Source organism: Lactuca serriola, chromosome 5 (assembly GCF_051521515.1).
Source record: "Lactuca serriola cultivar US96UC23 chromosome 5, Lser_US96UC23_V15, whole genome shotgun sequence".
Lineage (NCBI taxonomy): Eukaryota > Viridiplantae > Streptophyta > Magnoliopsida > Asterales > Asteraceae > Lactuca > Lactuca serriola.
This window is the reverse complement of record NC_136412.1, coordinates 361,383,496-361,408,858: the sequence shown is the minus strand read 5'-3', so window position 1 is coordinate 361,408,858 and position 25,363 is coordinate 361,383,496. Positions and strand designations below refer to the sequence as shown.

The following is a 25,363-nucleotide window of genomic DNA, read 5'->3' as shown; positions in this document are numbered from 1 at the left end:
AAATCACCAACACAAAAGTACCATTACAGTGTACATCGACTTTTTGAAAAGCTTAATTTTCATGCATTGAATCAAAGTGGTATTTTGAGAGAATGGAAGGGTGAGTAATGAGGTACTGATCGAGAATGGATGGTGAGAATGAAACGCTAACTGTTGTTCTTTATAAATGAGGGTGGAAGAGGGTAATTCCACGTAATTGCCACATAACTAATTTGATTTTTCTTAAAATACCGTAAAACACAAAATGCCCGACTTAACTGGCATCAACCGATAATAAGGATTTAATTTACACACAAAAACAAGTTCAAGGGGAAAATATGGACAAAAAAAGTCAGGGACCAAATGTGTACAAACCCAATAATATGTTACCCTTTTAAGTCATTATCCCTAATACTAACTATAATTTTGTCCACTAGAGGTGAGATTCCATTATATACACATTGATGCCGGTTTTCCATATTTTTGATCGATTTGACCAATACAACATGCAATGTGTATCGTACAAGTCGATGAAGTGGTTGCTATCCAATGATTTAGATGAGTTATTTGACTTATTTCAACATTTACAATTTTTTTACTTGTCATCTTGAATGTGTGTAACGAATTTTTGGACCGTTTGTCTCGAATGTTCTTGTACACTACCAAGATTTTTGTAACATCCCCCTCTAGCACGTATCACAATATTGTCCTCTTTGGTCTCCCGACACGAAAACTATACACACTAGTGCCGGTTTTTCGGATTTTGGATCGATTTAACCAGTACAACATGCAATGTGTATCGTACAAGTCGATGAAGCGGTTGCTATCCAATAATTTAGATGAATTATTTGAGTTTGGGATCAAGTGCAACAAACTTTCACCCCCCATTATAGGGTTCGACGTCCCTGTCGAACGCATTTCCTCGTGCCCCAACTTTGATACCATTTGTAACATCCCCTTCTAGCATGTATCAAAATATTGTCCGCATTAGGCTCCCGACACGAAAACTTCCCAGGGGGCCGCCCATCCCTGAATTGCTCTCGCTCGGGCACGCTTAACTGCAATGTTCTTATGGAATCTGCTGCCCTCACAACTTTAAAACGCGTTGTGATAGGGAAGGTATCCACACCCCTTATAGGAAAAGCCTAGTTCTTCCCAATCGATGTGGAATCAGGTGCAACCCACCTTACTTGTAAGGTCCCAAAATAAGACCCACAAAATTTTCATTTTTAAGCTTATAAAACAGTAAACCATATCGTTGTCATCAAACCAAGGTAATCAATTTTATCAATACATCGTAATAATTATAGTGAATCACAAAATGCAGAATCGAATGGTGTGTGCTCTGCAATCATCCCGAGCTCTTCCCTTTGAAAACAGATGTACCTAAAACATAATCGGGCCAAGCCCTTGGGTATATTCCAACCCAATAAGCAAGTATGGGCCCCGCCCTGTGGTATATTTCAACCTAATAATAAGATAGTGGGCCCCGCCCATGGGTATATTTCAACTCGATCATACGATAGTGGGCCCCGCCCTGGGGTATATTTCAACCCAACATGCAAACACAATATATATATATATATATATATATATATATATATATATATATATATCACACAACAGTTAGCATTCTACATAACCGAATAATGGGTCGATGTTGGTGTCTTCGACCCATGGATACAGTAAGGAGACTCACCTCGAACCAAGATAACCGAACACTCGACCCTATCAAGAATTCTAGCCCAAAGACCAACCTTCAGGGTAAAAGTCCATTTTATCCCTTTCCTTACTTTGCCAAAAATCCAAGGACCAATCCATTAGCATCATAAGACCAAATCCCTTAAATGGCACCATAAGGCCCAAATATCCAAATTAGGCCCAAACCCATCATATGCCTAACCTGAGAAGGCCCAATAACCTAAAAGGCCCAAAATATCCAATGGTCAACCCTGGTCAAACTTAGGTTAGTGGTCCAACGTCAAAAAGTCAACGAATCAAGAAAACCTAACAGACTGAGTACGCCCCACGTACTCAGTTGGTATGCTCAACATACACCCATCTGACTCAGTACACGCCGCGTACTCCCCCTGCCCACAATCCACTTAGAAAAGGTCTTAATCCCTTAATCCAAAATGTCCAATGCCCAGATCTAGTTCCAAAACATGCCTTAATCCATAAAGTTGTTAACTTTGAGATTTTGCATGACTTAAAGGGCCCCAAATCCAAGTTCTTACTTTACAACTTCAACAGAGAGGCTAAAACACATGCATGGGTTGATATCAACTATCAAGATCACATTTTTATGCACTCTAAAACGTCCAGATCTAGTGTCCAAACTCTTGGGGCAAGCTCAACCTCAAAAATATCAACCAAAATGTGCCATAAACCACCCCAAACAAGATATAACCAAAGATATGCCGATATGAGAGCTTTTTACCTTCAACGGGTTGCAAAAGATGGGAAACTTCTGGATCTACAAGCCCCACTCCAAGTGATGATTCTTCAACAAGCTCCAATCACTTCAAGATGCACAAAAACACTCCAAGATTCCCCACAAAAGCTTAAGAACTCCAAGATGGTGGCTAAGGGTCGAATATTAGGGTTTAGGAGTCATGGAGGCTGATAAGGAACAAGGCTCAAGAATAAAAGATGTTTAAATAGGGGTAAAACCCTAAAAATGATGGGTTTTGGATGAAGGGACCCCTTAGTACGCCCAAAGTACTCAAAAGATAGACGCGATCCTTTCATCCACTACGCCCCACGTACTTGGTGAGTACGCCCCGTATACCCGACCAAGCTTCAAAACACATAAATTTTAATTGGCCATAACTCCTTCGTAAAGAAGTCCGTTTTCGACGAACTTTATATCCACGGAAAGGTGACAAGAAGCTCTACACTTCTATCAACTCACCTTCGCCTAAAGACCGTCCGAACAAAAACCCAAAATTTCATAAAAGCCCGAACTGCCAAATTACGATTATACCCTTGGGCTCCGAAACACAATCAAGCACTTGGAATTGGATCACTTAATCTATAATACCCACATCCAAAAAGGGCTAATTCTCTCTTACCATAAGGCCCGAAGCCTTATGTTAATAAATGATCGGGTCACGACCCCGAATAATGAAGAGATTCGAAACCGAGTGTTACAATTTTTTCCATACGCTTTATATCTAAAAGAAACACAAAAATAATTAATTATCATTGATCATAATGAATAAAATCATAAAACATAAAAACTAAAAACCTTTCGGCTTTGATATTCTGTCTTCAAGGGAATGCAACTAAATGAACATGTAACCAAAAAATATGAAATTATACCCTAAAATAAAATACAAACACTAAACTACATGTTAGAAAAAAAAATATCATGTCATTCGACTGCAAAATAATGATTTATGAGATTTTTTTTTTAAAAAAAGTTGTAGATTACATAATATTCAGAAAAGCTAAAAATATTTCAGCTTTTTTACCCCGTCGTTGGTGGTCTATAAAACCCAATGAATTTATAACCAAAAAGGTTGTAATTATAAAACCCAATGAATTTATAACCAAAAAGGTGAAATTACAACGTAAAATTGTACAAACACTAGAATGTGGAATCAAAACATATACCATTGGAAGTGGTTGTGTTAGCTACGTGTTAGATATTATGGATGTACAAGTGTTCGGTGGTGTTTGATGGGAGTAAAATTAGGAAAAAAATCATTATTTTATAATATTGTGTTTAGTTGTTTTTTTTTTTGGCATAAAAACAGAGCTTCCAATTCCGATGCAATGTAAAATGTTTGGCTTAATTCCCCTTTGTAATTTTTGAAACATCTTTTTATATTCATATGAAAATGTAGTAGTTAAAAAAAATATATACAAACACTAACTACATGTTGAAAAAAAATATAATGTCACCCCGACTTAAATAAATGAAATATGATATTTTTAGAAATTTCATAGATTATACAAATAAAATTACGTTAAAGAAGTAGTGAACCAAACCCATAAAAAACTTGGAACCCTTATAAAGTAAAACAAAGAGCCAATAACTAATGTGCTCTTGTTTTTTGGAAAAAAAACATTTTCAAACCTCTTATTGCTGCGCGGCACAGTACACACGCAACACTTTTCATCTCGCAGTTGTTTGTTTTTTAAAAGTATTCTGAGTCAAAAACTTTTGCGCGTGTTCTGTTTTGCGCAGCACTTGTATTACTTCTTCCAACCTCCTCTTCTTCTTCTTTTATTGCTAAAATTTTGATTATATGTTGTTAAAATTTTATTTCTCATTTTTTTTCGTTTATTCTTGTTGATTTTTTTTTTATATTCAATAATGATAATTTCTTGATGAAATATCATTATTTTTTACTAAAATATCTTTTTTTTTGTTGAAATATCATTAATTTTTATTGAAATATCATTAATTTTTACCGAAATGTGAATGTATATTTTACGTATTAAAAAGCTATTTTCGGTTTATAAAATTAGTTTATTTTAATTTTTTTAATATTTGCAGCAGTGTGCAGATATTAAAAAAACAAACACGCTTCTTATTATAGTCTGCAGCCGTTTGGTCCACATCTTCTACTGCAGAGGTGGTCCGCAGACTTCATAAATTTTTGCTTCAGAAAATCAAACAGCAGCTAACATGATGACATAAAACTAGTATCGGTCCAAGTAAGGATGAGCATTGGAACCGGCCCGAGAACCGAACTTGGTGAAAAATAGGAACCGAACCGGACCGCCGGTTCCTATCGGTTATTGTCGGGTCTTCAATGTTGGAAGCAATCCTCGAGAAATAGCAACATATTTTGAGAAATATTCCGGTTACGGTTTCGGTTTTTGTCGGTTCTACCGATTCCCGGTTCCAAAAATCCATAAGAATATCGTCCTAGTCCCGGCCTGAGCGGATCTATCCGGTTCTGCCGTTCTGGTTCCGGCCGATTCTCCGGTCCAAATGTTCATCCTTAGGTCCAAGTATATGTCACGACTCTGTCGGATGTGTGCCCCTAATGTCCACAACGGGACTTAAACCCCAAATTGACTTTAGGGGATGTACATCTTTTTAAGCACCTAATACGACCAGTCCAAGTTTATTTTATGAAAATATTAACTAAATTTCAAAATATTACTTTAAGTAAATAAAAAAAGCCCAAGATCCATAGCCCGAAGAAACCCAAAACTTACTAAAAAAAAGTCCAAGGTTTCGGCCTACGTCATCTCATTAGATAAACACCGTTGGGTTGGGTTAGACTGGTACGCCGCCAAGATTAGACTCGTTCGGGATGGCCACCTGATTGATATGGGTTGGAGAATCGATGTTATGCTAATACAACAAAGTACAAAGTTGGTCGAACCACAAGAGGCTTATTTTTCTTTGAACGAGCGGATAAAATATATAATAAGTAAAAGACATACTAGCAAGGAGCTCAAACCAATTACAATGTTTTTAGATGGTTTTTGTATCCAATCATTGAAAGTTCAAAAAAAGAATAGATTTTTTACACCAATGGTGAAGTTGGTAATACGAATTGGTATTAGTTATTGTAAGCATATAGCAACATGTTATTTATATTACATGAAATATTTTGAACTCTTACGTGACATGTACTTTTATTTATTTGTTTAACTATATTTCTTATATACATTAGAATCCAAAATTATATGAAAAATTAAAAACCAAACTTTAGTTGACAGATTAAACACAATTATGTAATGCAATAGCACCGCTCATTAAAAAGTAGTTTTCATTGTTATTAATTTTGTCAATTGATCATGAATCCACTTCTATTGAACAACATCTTCAACTTCCTTACAAGTAATGACGGCCAAAAAGCTTCACATGTGACAAGTATGTCAACAGTTATAACATGTTTTTTTGCCAGCTTCACCTTTCTTGCACAATGTTTTAATCTTACAACATAAGTAACACTACAACTTATACTTGATCAGTAAGGATAAGATTTATGGAGAATAATAATGTGCTTGTTGATTATAAGAATATACTTCCTTTTTTAATTTTCTGATTCATGCATTTTACATTGAAAATACATTCATTTATAACATTGTACTTTCACTTTTTTAGTAATTAGCACAATATAACATTAGATAACGGTAACGGAATACATTATTACCCTCCATGGGTCGTGCTTAGCACGGGCCTAAAACTTTTCTAGTATATATATATATATATATATATATATATATATATATATATATATATATATATATATATATATATATATATATATATATAAGCTTAGGTTCATGTGAGACGGCCTAATTTTGTGAGACCGTGAGACGCATTTTTTTTATTTTATTTTTATTTTTTTTATTTATTTTTATTTTATTTTAGTTAATTCAAGTTCCAAAAATAATATTTAAAAAAAGAATTTTTTGATTTTTCCATTTATTTTGCATTTTAAAATTATTTTTAGAATATGTACAGTGTAATATTCTATTTAGAATATTTCACGTATTTTTCAAGAAAAATGAGATTTTATTTATTTATTTTTTATTTTTTTTATTTTTTTTAGTTAATTCAAGTTCTGAAAATAATATTTAAAAAAAAGAATTTTTAGATTTTTCTATTTATTTTGCATTTTAAAATTATTTTTTAGAATATGTCAGTGTAATATTCTATTTAGAATATTTCACGTATTTTAAAAAAAAACTGAATTTTTTTTAGTTAATTCAAGTTCCGAAAATAATATTTAAAAAAAGAATTTTTGGATTTTTCCATTTATTTTGCATTTTAAAATTATTTTTAGATTTTGTCTCACGGTCTCACAAAATTAGAATGGTCTCAAATAAACCTGAACCTATATATATATATATAATCAATTATCGAGTCAAAAATTCACTATTTTTTCTCTTATTGTTGTTAAAGACTATATTGTTCTAAAATATCCATTAGACCCAACAAGCTTTCTTACAAATGGTATAAATCGTCTCCTTCTTGATCAAGGAAACATGAAGTGAATCTATCGAAGCTACAATATCAGCCATATTTGCATTCATAGGAAAATCAATCTCCCCCGCCTACTCAAATCATTCCAAGTCTTTGTAGCAATCTCACAATCACCAAACAAATGTAACATGGACAAATAATAGATGTCGAACAAACCAAGGATTAAAGACACAAAATAGATTACCCCACATAGAAAACATTTTAACTTTCCACGTTGAAAGCTTCTTTTCAAATCTATCTTTTAAAGTTTGCCAAACCTTAAAGTCTAGACATATTAGCGTGAATTAGAATACCAAGATATATATATATATATATATATATATATATATATATATATATATATATATATTTAAATGAAGAAACAACGTGTAACTTCCTCAAAGTGCCTAACTTCACCGAACTTCACCCCAACACCATACAAACTCGACCTGCATATGTTAATATTGAGATCATAAACCGTATAAAAACAATTAATATTTGCTATAATATTGACAATGTGTACCCACATTGTCTCGCTAAATAAAATCAGCTACCATTATATCTTCAATCGCCACACACAACCATTCCATAACAAATATAAAGAAAAAGGGGGATAAGTAAACCTCTTTCCAACTTGATCTTTTAGACGAGCTCCGATTAACCAAAATAAAAGTTGTAGAATCCCTTTATCCATGAAAGTCTTTTGCTATCAAAACTCATAAAACCCCAACAAAAAACCTAAGACAAAGAGTGTCTTTTTAACTTTTAATTTCTAGAAAAGTTTGTTTTTTAGACATATGAGATAGTGCAAGGGATGAAAACTGGTGTTCACAAACCTCTAAAACCCTATACAAATTAAGAAATAATGGATGAAAACGATATTTATATGTTTTTCTACCGGTTTCATGTGTAAAATAGTCAAACCCTTCCAAACCGAAGGATAAGTTTTAAATTGAACCGGTTCAGCTAAATCGGTTTAATTTTCGAATCAGTATATTCATTTCAAATATGGTTTGAGTATATGGGCTCAAAATAATATGTTTACTTTGATCCAAATATCTAAATCTAGTACAATACTTCGGTCTTCAGGCTTCAGCTTTTGTCTAACGGGCTCTAGTATGCATGGGGCCTGATCCGATCTAACAAAGCCCCGTCCGTAGATGTTGACTATTGTGGACTTTAAATAGAAATCCTAATCTGCAAAACCCTAGTTTGATTGACAGAGCAATCCTCACGAGAGCTTTTGTCGTTAGATGCAGTATGATATAGGAGCTTACGATTGAAGTGTGCGTTTGTTTGTTTCAATTGAAACGTTTATGTTTGTTTTATTTTGTTCTGTTTGATTGATTATTGTTTGCCTATGAGGACACATGTTTGCCATGAGCGTCAAGGACAAATTGCGCATCCATGGGGATTACCATGGAATCCTTGATTCGAGGAAGAATGTGGCAACATGCTAATCTGAGGGTTTTTTTTTTTTTTTTTTCAATATCTCAACAAAATCTTTGTTTTCCTGTAAAGCCTTATGTTTACGTTATTTCCCGATCAATTTCTGAATACCGTGATTTGTTGCTCTTAAATGAGTTCTGGACATAAAACAGAAAATTGAAGAAATTGTCTAACTTGGACCATTATCCTATTCCTACCAAACAAATTGGAATATTCGGCACAAAACGATATCAGAAGATTTGATAACAAGTGGAGGGGATTGTGTTTAGATTGTACTAGGGATGAGCAAAAGTACCGAACCGGACCGGGTAACCGGCTTCGGCCAAAATCAAGAACCAAACTGGCCCGGCGGTTCTACCGGTTCTTGTCGTGTCTTCAAATGTTGGAACCGCTCTTTGAAAAATAGCATCATACGGTTCCGGTTTTTGTCGGTTCTACCGGTTTCAAAAATCCACAAAAATAACATCCCGGTCCCGGCCCGACCGGTTCCATCGGGTTCCGGTGCCGGTTTCCGGTCCATATGCGCATCCCTAGATTTTACCTTAAAAAAATATTTCGACTTAACATGCTTTTTTATCATGACACGCGATCCGCACTAAGCCGATGAATCTCTAATGATAGAATTTTTTTGAGTAAGAATTTCAGATTGTAAAGGAATTTGACGAAGCTGAATTCATATCATTAAAAAAAATGTATTTGAAATAGTTGTTTAGGACTTAGGTAATGCAATATATGATTTTCCCAAAAGTTTACTTGCTTTAAAATTTAGGTAATGTAACTAGTCCCCAGTCCACCTAGGCTGTGCTAGTCAGAAGTGTCTGTAAAGTTTAAACGACAACGAACAATTTTATCCTGTATCAACGTCAAAAGTTGATAAAGCAATTATGTATTCATGTAAAAATTCAGTTACCTGAAAACGTTTGATGATAAATATTAAATAGAGAGCATCGGAGTGAATTAGGCAAGCAGTTTCTGCTGACAGTTATCTATCTTTCTGGTCGATCATCTTACAAACGATATGAATGAAGCATGCATATACAACAACAGGAACAGGAAAAAAAACAAAAAACAAAAAACAATGCAAGTAGTATCAAATTACACAGGCAAGTTGGTAAGTTGGTTGGGTGGTTATTCACAGGCAATTTTAGTGTCAAAGCTGCTAAGGCATATAGCAAAGGCCTGGAAGGCTGATATCGGGTACTGATAATCCATGGTGAATGCATCTTTTCCAACTTTCCCAAACTGTACAATCACATCTTCTCCATTCTCCTCCCCACTACAAGCCACCAACTGAAAGTTTTTAACCGAAGCAACTGTGACCCTCCCATTGAAGTTGAGGCACCAGCATTGTAGCTGTTCATGCCACCTGGGCGCCTTGTTCTTCAGCATCAGCAGCATCGTCTCCGAATGGAGGGAGGATTCACAACTGTCCATTCCCATGCGTGCAGATTTTGATCTGAAAAAGGGAAGAGATGAAAACGAATCCGTCTTGTTGACCAGGAACTCGGTTTGAGTTGGAGCCACTCCTCCTGGCTCCATGGCACTTGCAGGGATTGCATTCATCACACATTGCATCCTTCTTGGACCCCTGTAGTATATTTATGTACATACAAATTACAATTAATAGTGTGGAAAATAATTAAAACAGAATATTCTTATTATACCTGGACCCCAAGACATTCAGCTCGTATGAAATGTGGGAAACCAGGTAGTTTCCAACAGGAACTCTGGGCGACACTCTTTTCATACTCCCTGGTCTGAATGAACGACATTTTGTTGCCAAAACTCCACCATTTGAAGGCTGTGCATCATAGATTGTGAATTTTGTCCCAAGGAAGTTTGATCTGGTTGTCAACTCATTTCAGCAATATTTTAAAAAAACAAAAAACAGTTTATCCATGTGTGTAAGAATATAAGATTACCTTAATTTTCCGATGTAAGTGCTGCTCCCTTTTGATACATCTTCTGGATTGAGAGAGATAATATAATCTGTGCATGTGGCACGTCTACACTTTTTTGCAGCAAGAAGGAACTTCCCATCATCGTTTGATGCTGACATTATATTCCAAGACAAGATTTATCAACATCTTATTCTTAAGGAATACACAAAATTGGATTAAATGCTCACCTTGATTCAAACTGAGGTAGAGATGATATGTTTGAGCGCTTTGGTTCCGCTTTATATAGCATTGTATCAGAGATCCTCTTGAACCAGGCTGGAAACAAGTAAAACTAATAAATAAATTTCACTTCAACTTTATCTTTATCAAATATCAACCCACTGCAAATTCTTACTTCAACAGTCAACAACAAACCATCCAAATGAATCATTTATATGATGAAATTATTTATAGCCATTGTGGCTGTTGGAATTTATGGATATACGATTTCACTTTTAAAAAATGTGCATGCAAAGTTATCTACACTTCATAAGAATCAACTCTACCCAAGGTTATGACATTAAAGATAAAATGAAATAAAAAAAACAACGGTAAATATGAGCCTGAAAACATGGTCTTTTGGTATGTATACTGGATATTAGCCTCATTTAGACTATATATTTTATTGCAAAAAGATTACAAAAGATAAAAAAGAGAACTATCAACTAGGATGACAGTTTTACAGTCCTATCCCTTTTTTTCTGGCTAAGATGATTGTTCTTCTAATGAATCAGCCTTCTTTCTTTATATACATTGCTGATACAATTTATAAATTATAATAAGGATCTAAAAACGACCATGGGTGTAAGCAAATTATTGAATCCTGGAAAAATGTTGAGTCTTCAATTTCAACTTACCTGCTACTGTTAGTGTGTGTGGGTGTTAATGTTTTTATTTCTTTCCTCGTTACTAACCAAATAAACTGCTCTACAAAACTAAAAAACAGTCATTGCCGTGTTAACTAAACAGAATCCAAAATTGATAGCATCCATACAGGTTAAAAGAAAAGATTTGAAGACATAGCAAACCTGTTTCAGTGATATGGGGAAAGTCAATTTGCCAGAAAGTTCTGGGTTCTTAACAATTTCTTTCATGATTTCTCTCCAATTCCTACAAACACCGGCACAAGACACCACATTCTTCCGAGGAGGCCAGGTACACTCGGATGCCTCAATCCTCATCAACACGTCCCGCAACAACTCCGGCGGCATGTTGGCCCAACAACTCTGCTTCAACGCATCAACAATGCTCATAGATTCGTCCTCGACCAATTTTAGTGATCTCGACCTCAAACCAAACCCTTTTCTAGAAATACTACCAAACTCTCCCTTCATGTCCTGAATTATACTCTTAAACGACATCTTCAACTACTCGATTCTACACAAAAACAGGTCTATATAGATACACCGGCATCACCTTCATTCCTGCATCAGTCCATAACCACTTAAGAAACACATTTTTAACCAAATCATCAATGCAATTAATCATGATCTGCAGATCAAGACGGAGTATGATTAAACAAAACCAGCCGTAACAACGTTTAAATGCAACCCATCTAACACCAATAAACTCCACCAGATATATCCAAACCCTATAAATCACCAATGCGGATAGCACACCGACACCATCACCGAAAGCATTATCCAAATGGCTTACACGTAAACCGAAATAGTTATGAATTCACATAGCTTTGTAACTCGGACACAGCTATAGGAAAAGATAAGATTAGGGTTTTGATTGAGTGAGATAAAAGGGAGATTTAGGTTTAGAGGTGACTATTGGGTTTAGCCGTTTAATGTAGTTAGTTAACAGACAGACGGATCTATCATTGGCCTGCAAAATTATCCGATTTGAACCCGACCCATACGGACAAGCGTACACGATATCCATATCCATAATCCTTAATCATATGTAGATCTGATGGAGCGGGTTTGGAACGAATCGACCTTAATCCAAACTTTTTTCTTAAATTTCAAAACCCACTCCGTAACCCGCAGGGTTTTGAATAATCAAACTCATACCCTTATCCACCGAATCAGCAGATATCCAAACCCGCCCCGTAACCCATAGGTTTTTTGAATAATCAAACTCATTTTACTTAAATCATAAAATCACATTTGTTAAATAAAAAAAATGTTGATTTAGAAAACACATTATGTACTTGAAGAGTTTCGATTGGAATTAAAATCATTATTATAGTTACTTCCGATTGATTTTTGACCATCGATTGCATTGATAAAGAATAACAATTACAAACTTTCTACCGATTGATAAATGAATTTATTGATTTATAAATGAAATTGGTGATTATATGATGAAATATAAATGAAATGACATCATGATTATTGGGAGAATACTAGAAGTCTAGAAGTTGAGTCCTCTGTAAAAACAGTTTAGTCATTGGTCTTTTCTCTTTGGACTTTCGATTGAAATTTAAAGTAAAACTTAGACAATATAAAATATAAATGTATAATTCTAAAATTTATATGGGGTAGGTTATAAATGGAGCGGATCGGTAATGATCCATACCCGACCCTTTTAATAAAAGGGTTAGCGGGTACGGGTCGTTAACGAGTAAATGGATCAAAAACTATGCTCCAAACACGTATAATTGTTAAGTGTTTGGATCGGATCATGGTCAAAACCCGCTCTATTGTCAGGCCTAATCATATGGTGTGTTGTTGGTAACCCGCTAAGAGACATGGGTTATACAACGACCTGCAAATGCAAAAGTGCAAAGTACAAAGTGTTTTGTGAAAATCAATTTGTAGATATTTTTATCATAAATAAGGATAACGTGGAACATTATTTAAGAGTTCATAAGTAGTTTTATGCATGTGGTCTCTTCAAAAATTTGTCCGTGGGATATCCGAACTACTGTTTTGTGGAAGGTGTCTGGTTATTAAAATTATAACTATAAATAATATAACAATCTAATTCATCATAATCATCTGGATCATGGGGCCATAAAATTTTCAATATTATCATCTTATGAAATAGCAACTCGATAGAAAGTATTTTTCCTCATCTTCCAAACCCAAAATTCTTGAGATATATATTAACTATTAGTTTATAACCCGTGAAAACCACGGTTATAAAATTAATTAAATTTTCATAGTAAAAACTCAAAATTATTAATCAATTATTTCAAATAAATTATTAATTAAGAGATATTTTTTTGTTATATAAAATTATAATTGTTGATTTAAATAAATACATGAAATTATATCACCTTATAATATATATTAATTTTATTTAATTTTTTATTATAATGTTATTAATTTAATGTAAGTAGAATGTGAAATTTAAAATTTTAAATGAAGAATCAATTATTAATTTAATGTAATTAGAATGAGAAATTTTAGATTTTAAATTTGAAATTGAGAATTAATAGGTTGACATGTGCAATGATATGTGACATATAATATTAATGAGGATTTCTAATATTATGACACTTGTCAATAGGAAAATAAACTTATTCATTTATTAGAATACAGAGATGTTGTGAAAAAAAATGAAATCATCGAAAAGTCTAAAATACAAAAAATGTGGGAATAAAAAAGATTCTCAAACAATGGCGGAACCAGAAACTTTTATAAGGGTAGTACAAAAACATCTCGATAAAAGATAATAATATCATTTAAAAAATACAATTTGTTTGATATAACAAACTAGCACAAAATCTTACATTTTAAAGTTAACCTCTTCTGATAACGTATCCCACTAGAATACGTTAAGCATAACGGAACCGTCAGTCTGATAGAGGTTTGGGCAAAGGACGGTGTATGCTTAACGTCTCGTCCTCGCCCTCGCCCTCGCGATCCCGCATTCGTTCCTTGCCGCCCAAGCGACAAGGTTAGCGTCAAGACAAAATAGTACCAATTGCCTCTCAAAGCGATAGGTGTAGCGTTCAGGGCGCCGCTCCAGGCAAACCTGCACCTATAGCAAACAACCACTCACGGAGCACGATCTACCAATCGAATGTCATCTATCCCTACCAAACCTGAAAAGGTAAAAGATACTGTCGGGGGTCTATCCCCCTGACCACATGTATAAAAAGGTCCCCTCTCCTCCAAGAGAAGCGATCGGACAAACGCCACCCTTAAACTTTTACCTAACACTTTTTCACCTTTTTTCTAAGAGACCAACCGACTTGATCGTCGGAGCCTCGTTCTAGGACTGCCTCCCGGACAACGACTGACGATCTTGTTTTATTTGTTGTGATTCTCAGACCCTTCATTTCCATCCCTCAAAGAGACAGAGTTAAGCCAAAGACATATCACAACAGTTGGCGTCATCCGGACGTACACCCAGTACGACACAACCCACTTCACAACATCAGGTGCTGGAAATGACGGATAAAGGACCGATACGGCAGGAAAGTGACGATGCTAGCCCAGTTAGACCAATGCAGTCCCTCGATGGAAGCGACCCGTCGACACTGGAAGGGCAACCGCTTACACAGACATCGACGATGCCGTCGGTCGCCCCCGCAACAGAGTTCATCAATAGTCAATGGTGACCGTCGCTCGTTTCAATTGAACATCTGACCACGACTACCACTACAACGCCTCAAGGAGCGCTGACCACCCAATCACAAAAAACAACAGATAGACCACAACCAACGACGCGACAAGTGGGGAACAACGCCTGGTCCCATAGCACCATTCTATCAGTCACACCACCAATGCCTACAGGTTATTAGTCTTCCCCGATGGCCGCCATATCAAATATCCTGCTATTTGCACAGCAACCACCGTTCACCCCGTATTCATACTACTACCATGGCGTGTACCCTCAAATCCAGCCACAAACCCACAACATTCAAGGCACACAAACGCAGGGGATGAACTCACACACTATGGGGCCAAAGGAGTCAGGTTCGCAGCCGAATCAACTGATGCACGCATACTTCACACAGGCACCGTATATTCCTCAAAAGACCATGTATAATCACGAGTACAATTACGAGTATGGCCAAGGGTACAACAGCCCATACCACGTACATCAGAGGATGGTCAACGGAGCACCCAACTACCCACACACGAACAACCATGTAACAAGTATTAGCTCGACGTTCTGCCAAGAGCTATTATAGTATGAAATACCACATTCCGCCATGATCCCAAACATCCCAAAGTATGACGGCATGACAGATCCTGACGAACACATAGACACCTTCGAGTGGACAATGACATCCCTCCGGATGGACAAAAGATTTACCTGCACCTATTCCCCGGTCACGTTATCGAGAAATGCTAGCAAATGGTTCAAGGCACTACGCCCGGGAAGTATCTCCAGCTTTGAACAGTTAAGGTATCTTTTCCTCCACAACTTCATGCAGTTGAGGAAAGTCAAAGGAGATGCCAACTCTATCATGGCATGTAAACAAAAAGAGGGAGAATCCATCCGAGCATACTATGACTGGTTTACCCTCGCGACCCTGAGCATCTCCGGTCACGAGGAATTTCTAGTTACAGGCGCCTTCGCCTAGGAGCTACTCCCCCCTTTCATGGAAAATGCAAGGAACAGTTCCAAAATCTAGGGACGAGCTCAAATATAGGGTCGAAAAATACATCAGGAAGATCGAGTGAGAAGAACGCAAATAAGCCGATCTAAAAGTTGTAGCAAAAGCCTACCTCAAACAAGAATCAGTTGACTCCCACTACCACAATAGCCACAAGGAGCGTAATGATGGAAGCCATGATAAACATAACAGACATTCGAGACACTCATCTCGAAGATTCTTCCCATTCGTCAAAGATGACCCAGGAGCTATAAGTTGGAAGTACATGCGGTAGAAAAAACCTCTCGGTGGACAGAAAAAGAGAAAAGCTATCGTGAATACCAAAAGAGCAAAACCCACATCACTGGAGAGTGCGCGATCCTCAAAAGAGTGTGTTGAGACTTAATGGAAATCGCAAAGACTCTACGATCAAATTTCGGAGCTGGGGGGAAAGACGGGAGAACCCTTAATGAGGCGAATAAAGAACCAATCAAAAAGGAGGAAATTTTCAAGTCAAACCTTTTAAATAAAAATCGAGTTCTGTAGATTTCGTTAAGAACATAAGGGTTAAATATGATTTAGATTATATAAATGATGTTTTATATAAGTATTTGGAATAAAATACACTTAAAAATCAACATTTTTCTTTTGGAACCGAGAAAACCCTTTTCTGTCAAGAACCCTCGGACCGCAAACCCCCTCAGACCGAAATCCCCATTTCGGCCGAAAACCCAACTGATATAAATAGTTTCACTCAAAAAATAAGTCATTTTCCCACTTTATCAATCGAAAACACTCCCATTTTGCTCCCAAATATCATACAATAACCTTCATATCTTCAAGAAAAATCCTTCAAATCTTCATAGTTTTTAAAAGACCCCAATTTTTGAATTTCTGAAAGACCCAAACTTTCATACTATTCCAACATTATTCTTAAGTTACTTCCTCAAAACATGCTACATGCATATTTATAAAACAATATTTTATATTGATAAAGTGATTACAAAAGATTGGATACAAACCGACTAAGTTTTATTACATTACATATCTAACCAGGAATCTACTATTCATATACATACATGAACATTAAAATACAGATAAATAGTATTAATTATTCTAAATCTTTCAGCAGTATAAAACTATACTAGATACTCATCACCTGCAATTGTTTAACATTGAGAGGGATAAGCAATAATGCTTAGTGAATTCAATAAATAGATACAATATAATCTTATGCCTTATATATACCAATATGACAGAAGCAAAAGGGAACAAGAACAACAATAGCATTTGCGTATCATATGTCAGGCTTTCAATATCAACTCAAGATTTGATTCAAAGATTTACGATCAATGAGACATAACGATTTCAATACTTGATATGCATCAATAAAGCTTTGGCCCAAATGGCACAGAAGACATATAATTTCTGATTAACATTTTGGTAGATTTCAGGCTTATAGCCCTGTCTAACCATTTGCCAATACCATAGAATAGAGTTCATTCTCTTACGGAGTCATGCTCTACATGGTTAGAGGCTACATACCAGTCCTATCTAACCTTCTGCCAATGCCATAGAATAGAAGTCATTCTCTTACAAGACATGTTCTACATGGCCAGAGGCTACATACCAGTACCACCGTGAATCTAAGTCCTTTCATTGATCACATGGTCAAAGGTATAACTTTGCTATTAAAAATAGCGAATAAAAATAACACGGGAAAATAACTCAGAATAATAATACTGAAAAGCACATAGCACATATAACACATAACATACAATTGTTATTATATATTGAACTCATCTTGAAATACCCCGGGGGTCAAAATAATAATTTGTGCAACATTTCGGCTCTAAATATGACTTTATTCGTTGAAAACCGGGAGATTTATTGAAAACCGGTCTCTATGAAGGTAGAGCTTTAAAACCGAAAAGATAAATTTTTCGGGCTTCACGGGAACTTCGGGACGTATTTCAGGTGCTAAAATTAATATCGGGGTTTCGGGGGATGTCAAAATAGCAAAAATATGAAAAAAGGGGGGTGAAAATGGTTAATTTCCCATTTTCCTCGGGAGGGTTCGCAGCCCTCTTATTTATAGGGTGAAAATTGCGAGGGTCGGATCCGAGGCTGGAGGAGTCAGCAGCTGCGAAGGCCACGCGGCAGCAGGAGCTCGGTTCGGAGGCCAGGCGTCGCGCATGCGAGGCGGCCAAGTGCGAGGCTCAGAAGGGTGACACGAGTGCGAGGCGCGTCGGAAGCTGGTTGGGCCGCAACTTTGGACGCATCGGAAGGCAACACGTGTTGGATCCAGGTATAGCGGCTACTGTTCATGCGAGGTGACGTGGCTGAGTGCTGACCATGCGAAAATTTCCGATATTATCCACTTATTTCTCGGTTTTTGAGCCAAAATCTTCTAAAATCCATAACTTTCGCATACGGGCTCCGTTTTTGACGTTCTTTATATGCACGCGTAGGTAAAATTACGCTCTACATCTTTCGTTTAGACTTTGTCGGCTAATTTTGACTTTAATTTTTAAATTATTATTTTTAACATACCGGGACAGGAAAATTCGTTAAAAATTCATAACATCTTCATCCGACGTCCGTTTTTGTCATACTTTTTACTGTTGTACTACTAATGACAAGACCTTCAATTCTTGTTTAGGTTGTGTCGGCTAAAAATCACTCGATCTAAAATTCGAGTTTTTAGTTGTCTACTGCTAAGCTGAAACTTCGAAAAATCGTAACTTCGTCATACGAAGTCAGATTTTGGCGTTCTTTTTATCGAACTTCTCGGTTTAACGAATATTACGACTTTCATTTAGATTACTAAGGCTAAAAAGTAGTTTATCAAAAACTCACTTTTTACGTGATTCGGCGCCATGCCGGTTTTGTCGCGGATCTTCGATTGGTCATAACTTCTTCGTTATAATTCGGATTTCGACGAGACTTCCGCCTAAACACTTCTAACGAGATTCTCTATAACATCAAATAATAAAATTTTACTTATTTAAAATTTTATATTTTCGCTAAATTTTCATTATTTGGCTATTAATTGGAATCTCATAAGACTTCCAATATTTTATGAGTGATTCTAAACATAGTTTTACTTTATTTCTAGTAAAAACTATCTATTATAACTCAACACACAATTTTATTCGCTTTTAATAATAACAATACACAATTTCAAAACGTGTATGTTACAAATACCTCCTCCTTTTGAGGATTTCGTCCCCGAATTCATAACGATTAAAACAATTGGGGATACTTCACTCTTATTTCATTCTTATTTTTCCCAAGTATAATTTGAGCCTCGATGGTGTTTCCACTTGAGAAGCACGAACTTCACTTCTTTATTATGTAGATTAGTCGTTCTTTCATTTAGGATCTCTTCTACTTAACTTATTATCCAGTTTCACCTCGGATAAATGGAATCGTCTCATCATAATTGCTCAAACATTTATGTAAATAACTCACATGAAACACATCATGTTTACTTGACAAATCTTTAGGCAATTCCAAGCAGTATACTTGCTTACCAACCGTTCTTTCTTCCAAAGTAGCATAACGCCTTTCCATGAAATACCTTCAGTATTACTAAATCATCCACCCGGAATTCTACGGGTCGTCTCCTCTTTTCTGCATAGAACTTTTGTCGATCCTGGGCCACTTTCATTCTTTCTCGGAAAACTTGTATCTTGTCAGTGATGTCTTGAATCATTTTAGAGCCTCCAAAGATCTTCTGTCCTACGTCATGCCAACATATTTGAGTATGACATTTATGCTCATACAATACTTTATATACCTTCAGTATATTTTCTACTGTTTGGATTGCTCTCTTCTTCTTCTGACCATTTGTCTGAGGATGATAAGTTGTACTAAGAGCAACTCGAGATCCTAATTCATGTTTCATTCTCGCCCAAAAGTGAGAAGTGAAACAAGTATCACAATCGGAAATAATCTTTAGTGGCGCACCATGTCTCGCCACAATTCCGTCCAAGTGTACTTGCGCGTATTTCTCTATTGGAATATCTTTTCATAGCACATGAGTTCTGTGTGGTTCTTTGATAACCAATCTATGCCGAGAATAATATCAAAGTTGGGCAAGGAGATACAAAGTAGGTTATCAAGGAGATTATAACCTTCAATTCCTATGGTACTATCTCTATAGACTTTATCAGCAAGTAATGATATACTTCCTATGTCATTTAAATGAAATGATTGGACAATTGCATAACAAGTAATTTGAAAAGAATGTGTGAATTTATAAGGCACGAAATAATATGAGGCATTGAAATCAAATAAGATGTGAGCAGATCTAGAGTTTACGAGAAAATTACTAGTCACAACATTCGAGTTTTAACTTACTTCCTTTGTGGTAATCTAAAATGTATGATATTGAAGATTTGCCAAACGATTGTCAAATTCTTCAAACTTCCTAGTTACTAGAGGTGTTCAAACTTGCACCCGCTCTTCATTCTTTATTGAATATTCGATCCTAATCTTTGAGTTAAAACTCAATTCTCATTGCAAACTACTGCTCCTTCTTGGGTTAAAGACTAAACCCAAGATAAGGTCTTTACTTTTGCTATAACAACAACTCGAATGGTCATATTCTAATGACCTTTGATTTTATCTCGCACAAGACACATAATGAACCAAACTCTCGTCTTCCTTCATGTTCTAATGTAATATAATCATATTCTAGTATCTAACACTTCTTGCTACAAAATTCTTTACTATAACGGTGATTGCGATACTTCTATTGATTGCCTTGATTATCTTTCATTTCAATCTCCTGGATTAGGTCGGATGTTACATCGATCTTGGTTCTCTGAACCATGTAACATACTTGTCTATTTCAGACTTGGTTTGATATGACCACTAAGGTCGGAAAAACAATCATCTTTTGAGTCATTACCGAAACGATGGTAACGATATACATGAATAAAACGGAATCAATTACTAGCTCCTTAGTAACCTTGTGACTTTCCCTGATCCAAGTGTGAGTCCTGTTCTTCCAGTAGTATAGGCCTCTACTACTATTCACACCTACTCATACTCGTCCCAAGTATTGTCTCGCAGTTCCCAAGTTACTATTCAAAAATTTTCACAAAGCGACTTATCACACATGAATGTGTTCAAACAAGTACATACAACAATTTCCTCTAGACTCAATTAATGATTTCATGTTTCTATCAAACATATCTTGGATTTCCTATATTCGCCTTCTAGGATTCTTCTCTTGCATATGCTTGATCTAGCATATTTTAATACTTTTCCTAGGTTACTAGGAATTTCACTTCCAAATTCTTCGTATAAATTCTTTCTCGGGTAGTGTCTACTCTGTAAGACATGCAATACCAAAATTTACTCTTGTAGCGTGAAGACAAACGGTTTCCAAATACCTGCATCATCTCCTAACTCATATAATTCACCATGCACATTTGTTCATTTCATTATTCTTCCTTGACATCGTCATTCCTGTATATGAGTAAGTCTTCTTCTATTAGGTGTATTCCTTTAAGTCTACTTCATAGGAGTCTATCCTAGGAAGTACGCAATATAGTTGCATCTCAGCAAGCTCTACTAGCTTCAACTTGGTTCTCTGTCATTCCTGACTACAACATCTCTTCTCATACGATACTATGGGTGTATTTCTTCTTCAATTAAGCATTCACCATACTAAATATTGTATGTTAAAGTCGACTTAACATATTTTGGAACTTCCATAAGGATGTGATAGTAGTTAGCCATCACTCAGTATTATTAAATACTAAGTCTGAGCATCCTGTATAATATTACTACTTGAACTACATACTACATCACAAAGTCTTGGCCTATTGAGTCTGAACAAAAAAACTTCATTAGCCTTTCCTTTGATCTTCATTTAATTCTTCTAAATCTTGTACCGCATCAATTGAGATACTATCGAAGTATTAATCACCATCTTTGGTTCTTCCGACTCTCTAAACAATCACTGCTTCAATCTGAACAGCGGTGGAAACAACTTTGTGGATTTGCACCAACACATTTATCTTGCCCAAACATGTTTCAAACGCACATCTTTCTTCCAAAGATGTTATTATATATCAAACATACTTTAAATGTATATTACCACTCAATTGGTATTAATACACTTATTACGATAACAATTCATATTTATTATTTTACGATATCTCGCGATCGTTTATTTATAAACTTATCGATGTCAACTATCATAAGTCTCTTTATCACTTCGAAAAATTCTATTACGAAAATTCTTAGAATTCTGAACATAAAATTTTCTAAACCAAGGTCGGCAATAAACCTTAAACTTTCTCAAATAATAGCAATTATAGATAAGCAACCTAAGGCATGCTATATTCATTTATCATTTAGCACATATTAGAATATAAGACATATCTCCTCTTAATATTCTAGTGCTTGACTCCATTAGGTATTCAACCTAAAATATACCAGATACATATCGTATCATCTTCACTTAACAATTCTTGTTTAAGCTTAGAAATTCTCAAAATTTCTAGTTCACTTAAACTAATTTCTGAAAATTCTGAAGTAACTTAATATCTTAGAATACTAGGGTTTATCACTACCCAATACCCCACTTAAATATTTCCTACGGTTTGTATCCATATATTTACTATTAATCCGTTCATATATTGAACTTCCAATAGTTTAAGTCTAAATACCAATCCGTGGTATTTAGTTCACTTAAACCACTGCTCTGATACCATGATTGAAAGACCCCAACTTTCGAATTTTTGAAAGACACAAACTTTCATACTATTCCAACATTATTCTTAAGTTACTTCCTCAAAACATGCTACATGCATATTTATAAAACAATATTTTATATTGATAAAGTGATTACAAAAGATTGGATACAAACCGACTAAGTTTTATTACATTACATATCTACCCAGGAATCTACTATTCATATACATACATGAACATTAAAATACAGAGAAATAATATTAACTATTCTAAATCTTTCAGCAGTATAAAACTATACTAGATACTCATCACCTGCAATTGTTTAACATTGAGAGGGATAAGCGATAATGCTTAGTGAATTCAATAAATAGATACAATATAATCTTATGCCTTATATATACCAATATGACAGAAGCAAAAGGGAACAAGAACAACAATAGCATATGCGTATCATATGTCAGGCTTTCAATATCAACTCAAGATTTGATTCAATCATTTACGATCAATGAGACATAACGATTTCAATACTTGATATGCATCAATAAAGCCTTAGCCCAAATGGCAAAAAAGACATATAATTTCTGATTAACATTTTGGTAGATTTCAGGCTAATAGCCCTGTATAACCATTTGCCAATACCATAGAATAGAGTTCATTCTCTTACGGAGTCATGCTCTACATGGTTAGAGGCTACATACCAATCCTATCTAACCTTCTGCCAATGCCATAGAATAGAAGTCATTCTCTTACGAGACATGTTCTACATGGCCAGAGGCTACATACCAGTACCACCGTAAATCTAAGTCCTTTCACTGATCACATGGTCAAAGGTATAACTTTGCTATTAAAAATAGCGAATAAAAATAACACGGGAAAATAACTCAGAATAATAACACTGAAAAGCACATAGCACATATAACACATAACATACAATTCTTCCTATATATTGAACTCACCTTGAAATAATGTGACATCCCCAAAACCACGGCCAGAAAAGACCGGTTTCATTTATGTTTTTTAAACATTTTCAGAGTAAATCCTTTTGATTTGAAAGAGTTGCGGAATTTGTTCCCAAAAACAAAATATGATAAAATAATATTTACCAAAGCATTTCATAATGAAATGTATTTTCATTATGTAATCAAAACTCGGGATGTCATGTTCCGATACAGACCATAAAGCATAAACGATAACATTACAAGTCATTCAACAAATATATACATATACAGACTTGAAACAAAATAACTTGATGGTTCATCCATCCTATGCCCTTGCGGCACGACATGTAATACAAATAAACTAAGTGGGTCAGGCTTAGGAGCCTGGTGAGCATATAGGGTTTTCAACCCATAATAAATAATTATATTTAATTTCCACCAACCAACAATAACCCAATTACCCATTCCTGTTATTCTCACTTTACGTCCCTAAGACAACTAACATAAGGGACCTAGTCTAAGAATATTTCATCGGGGCGACAACACATGCTTCGGGGGTTCCTCAGCAATATAAGTCAAATAAGGCAACCATGAGGGGGATGGAGTACAGCGAATGAACACCCAAGTTCATTAACACCTATAGGTGGCGAGCCTGCTAGCATTCCACAGGACTGTGTAGAAAAGTCCGTGGTTGTCATCTAAACTCCGCTAGATGACTAAACCAAAACAACATCGAGGCCTCTCATCTGTTTATTACACACCAACTATCTACCCATGTTCTACCCAACATATTAGTAGATAAAATTATATATTTTTATACATAGTTTAAAACCTGTGTAGCATTCTCATTCAATACATATTCCACATAACAGATGAGGCACACCCACATAACACGTATTTCATAGAGAATAAATCAGATCTATGAGATAGAAGAAAGTGAATATGCATTCACACATATAACAACAAAGTATACACATAACATGTATTTTATATAAAATACTTCATAATTATGCGTTAGAAGAAAGTAACTACACACTCACTTGATCAGAAGATGATCAGACAGCACTACGGCTTGTAGAAGTAGTATTCTTCGGCAGATCTGGAAGATCTTTACAAAAATCGAACTCCTCGCGGACAGAGCTTCTGCTCGGGAATCGCACTTCTCGGGATCTTGGGAGCGTAAAACTTCCTTCTTAACTTGGATATGAGATCCGGGGTGTCGGGATGGCTTCGGGGGTTTACACGCAGAGCTTCGGCACGAAAAAGAGAAGAATTGAGCAAATATGCCCGGAAGCCTCGCATCCTATTTATAGGAGGCTGAGGCCTTGCAGTACGTGGGGCGTACGCCTCCGAAATCGTCACTGCATGCTTCATCCGAAGAACTCGAGTGCGAGGCGTGTCATGCTTCGCTGTACGCTGGGCGTACTTCGGATAAGTCCGGTGACTCCTCTTCGGATAATATCGGATATAATAAATAAATTTAAATATTAATTATTTAATAAACTTTGAAAATTCATATCTTCTTCATACGAACTCCGTTTTCGACGTTCTTTATATCCATGCGTAGGTGAGACTACGCTCTACAGCTTTCGTTTAGACTCCGTCGGCTAATTTTGACTTTATTTTTATTATTTATTTTTAGTAGGCCCGGACAGGAAAACTTCGTTATAAATTCATAACTTCTTCGTCCGACGTCCGTTAAGTCAAGTATTTCGGGCTGTATACCGCTAAGTCGAAACTTCAAAAATTAATAACTTCCTCATACGAAGTCAGATTTGGGCGTTCAATATATATTCGGAAACCTCGTTTTGGCCACTACAACTTTATGCAAAGATATAGGGTTTATCTCATACTTTAATTTTGACGCTTAATTTATTCTTAATTCATTAAATTATAA

At 35.6% G+C, this 25,363-nt stretch overlaps 1 protein-coding gene across 1 annotated transcript; it reads right to left on the bottom strand.

Moving 5' to 3' along the window:
• Positions 1-9,321: 9,321 nt before the first annotated feature.
• TLP3 (tubby like protein 3) lies at positions 9,322-11,814 on the bottom strand. The gene is made up of 5 exons (XM_079004098.1): positions 11,337-11,814; positions 10,497-10,584; positions 10,291-10,420; positions 10,033-10,212; positions 9,322-9,956 (listed from the first exon to the last, which is right to left on the bottom strand). Exons 1-5 carry the CDS (start codon positions 11,667-11,669, stop codon positions 9,497-9,499), a joined length of 1,191 nt encoding a protein of 396 aa, XP_078860224.1. The 5' UTR covers positions 11,670-11,814; the 3' UTR covers positions 9,322-9,496.
• Between the last annotated feature and the right edge of the window lie 13,549 nt (positions 11,815-25,363).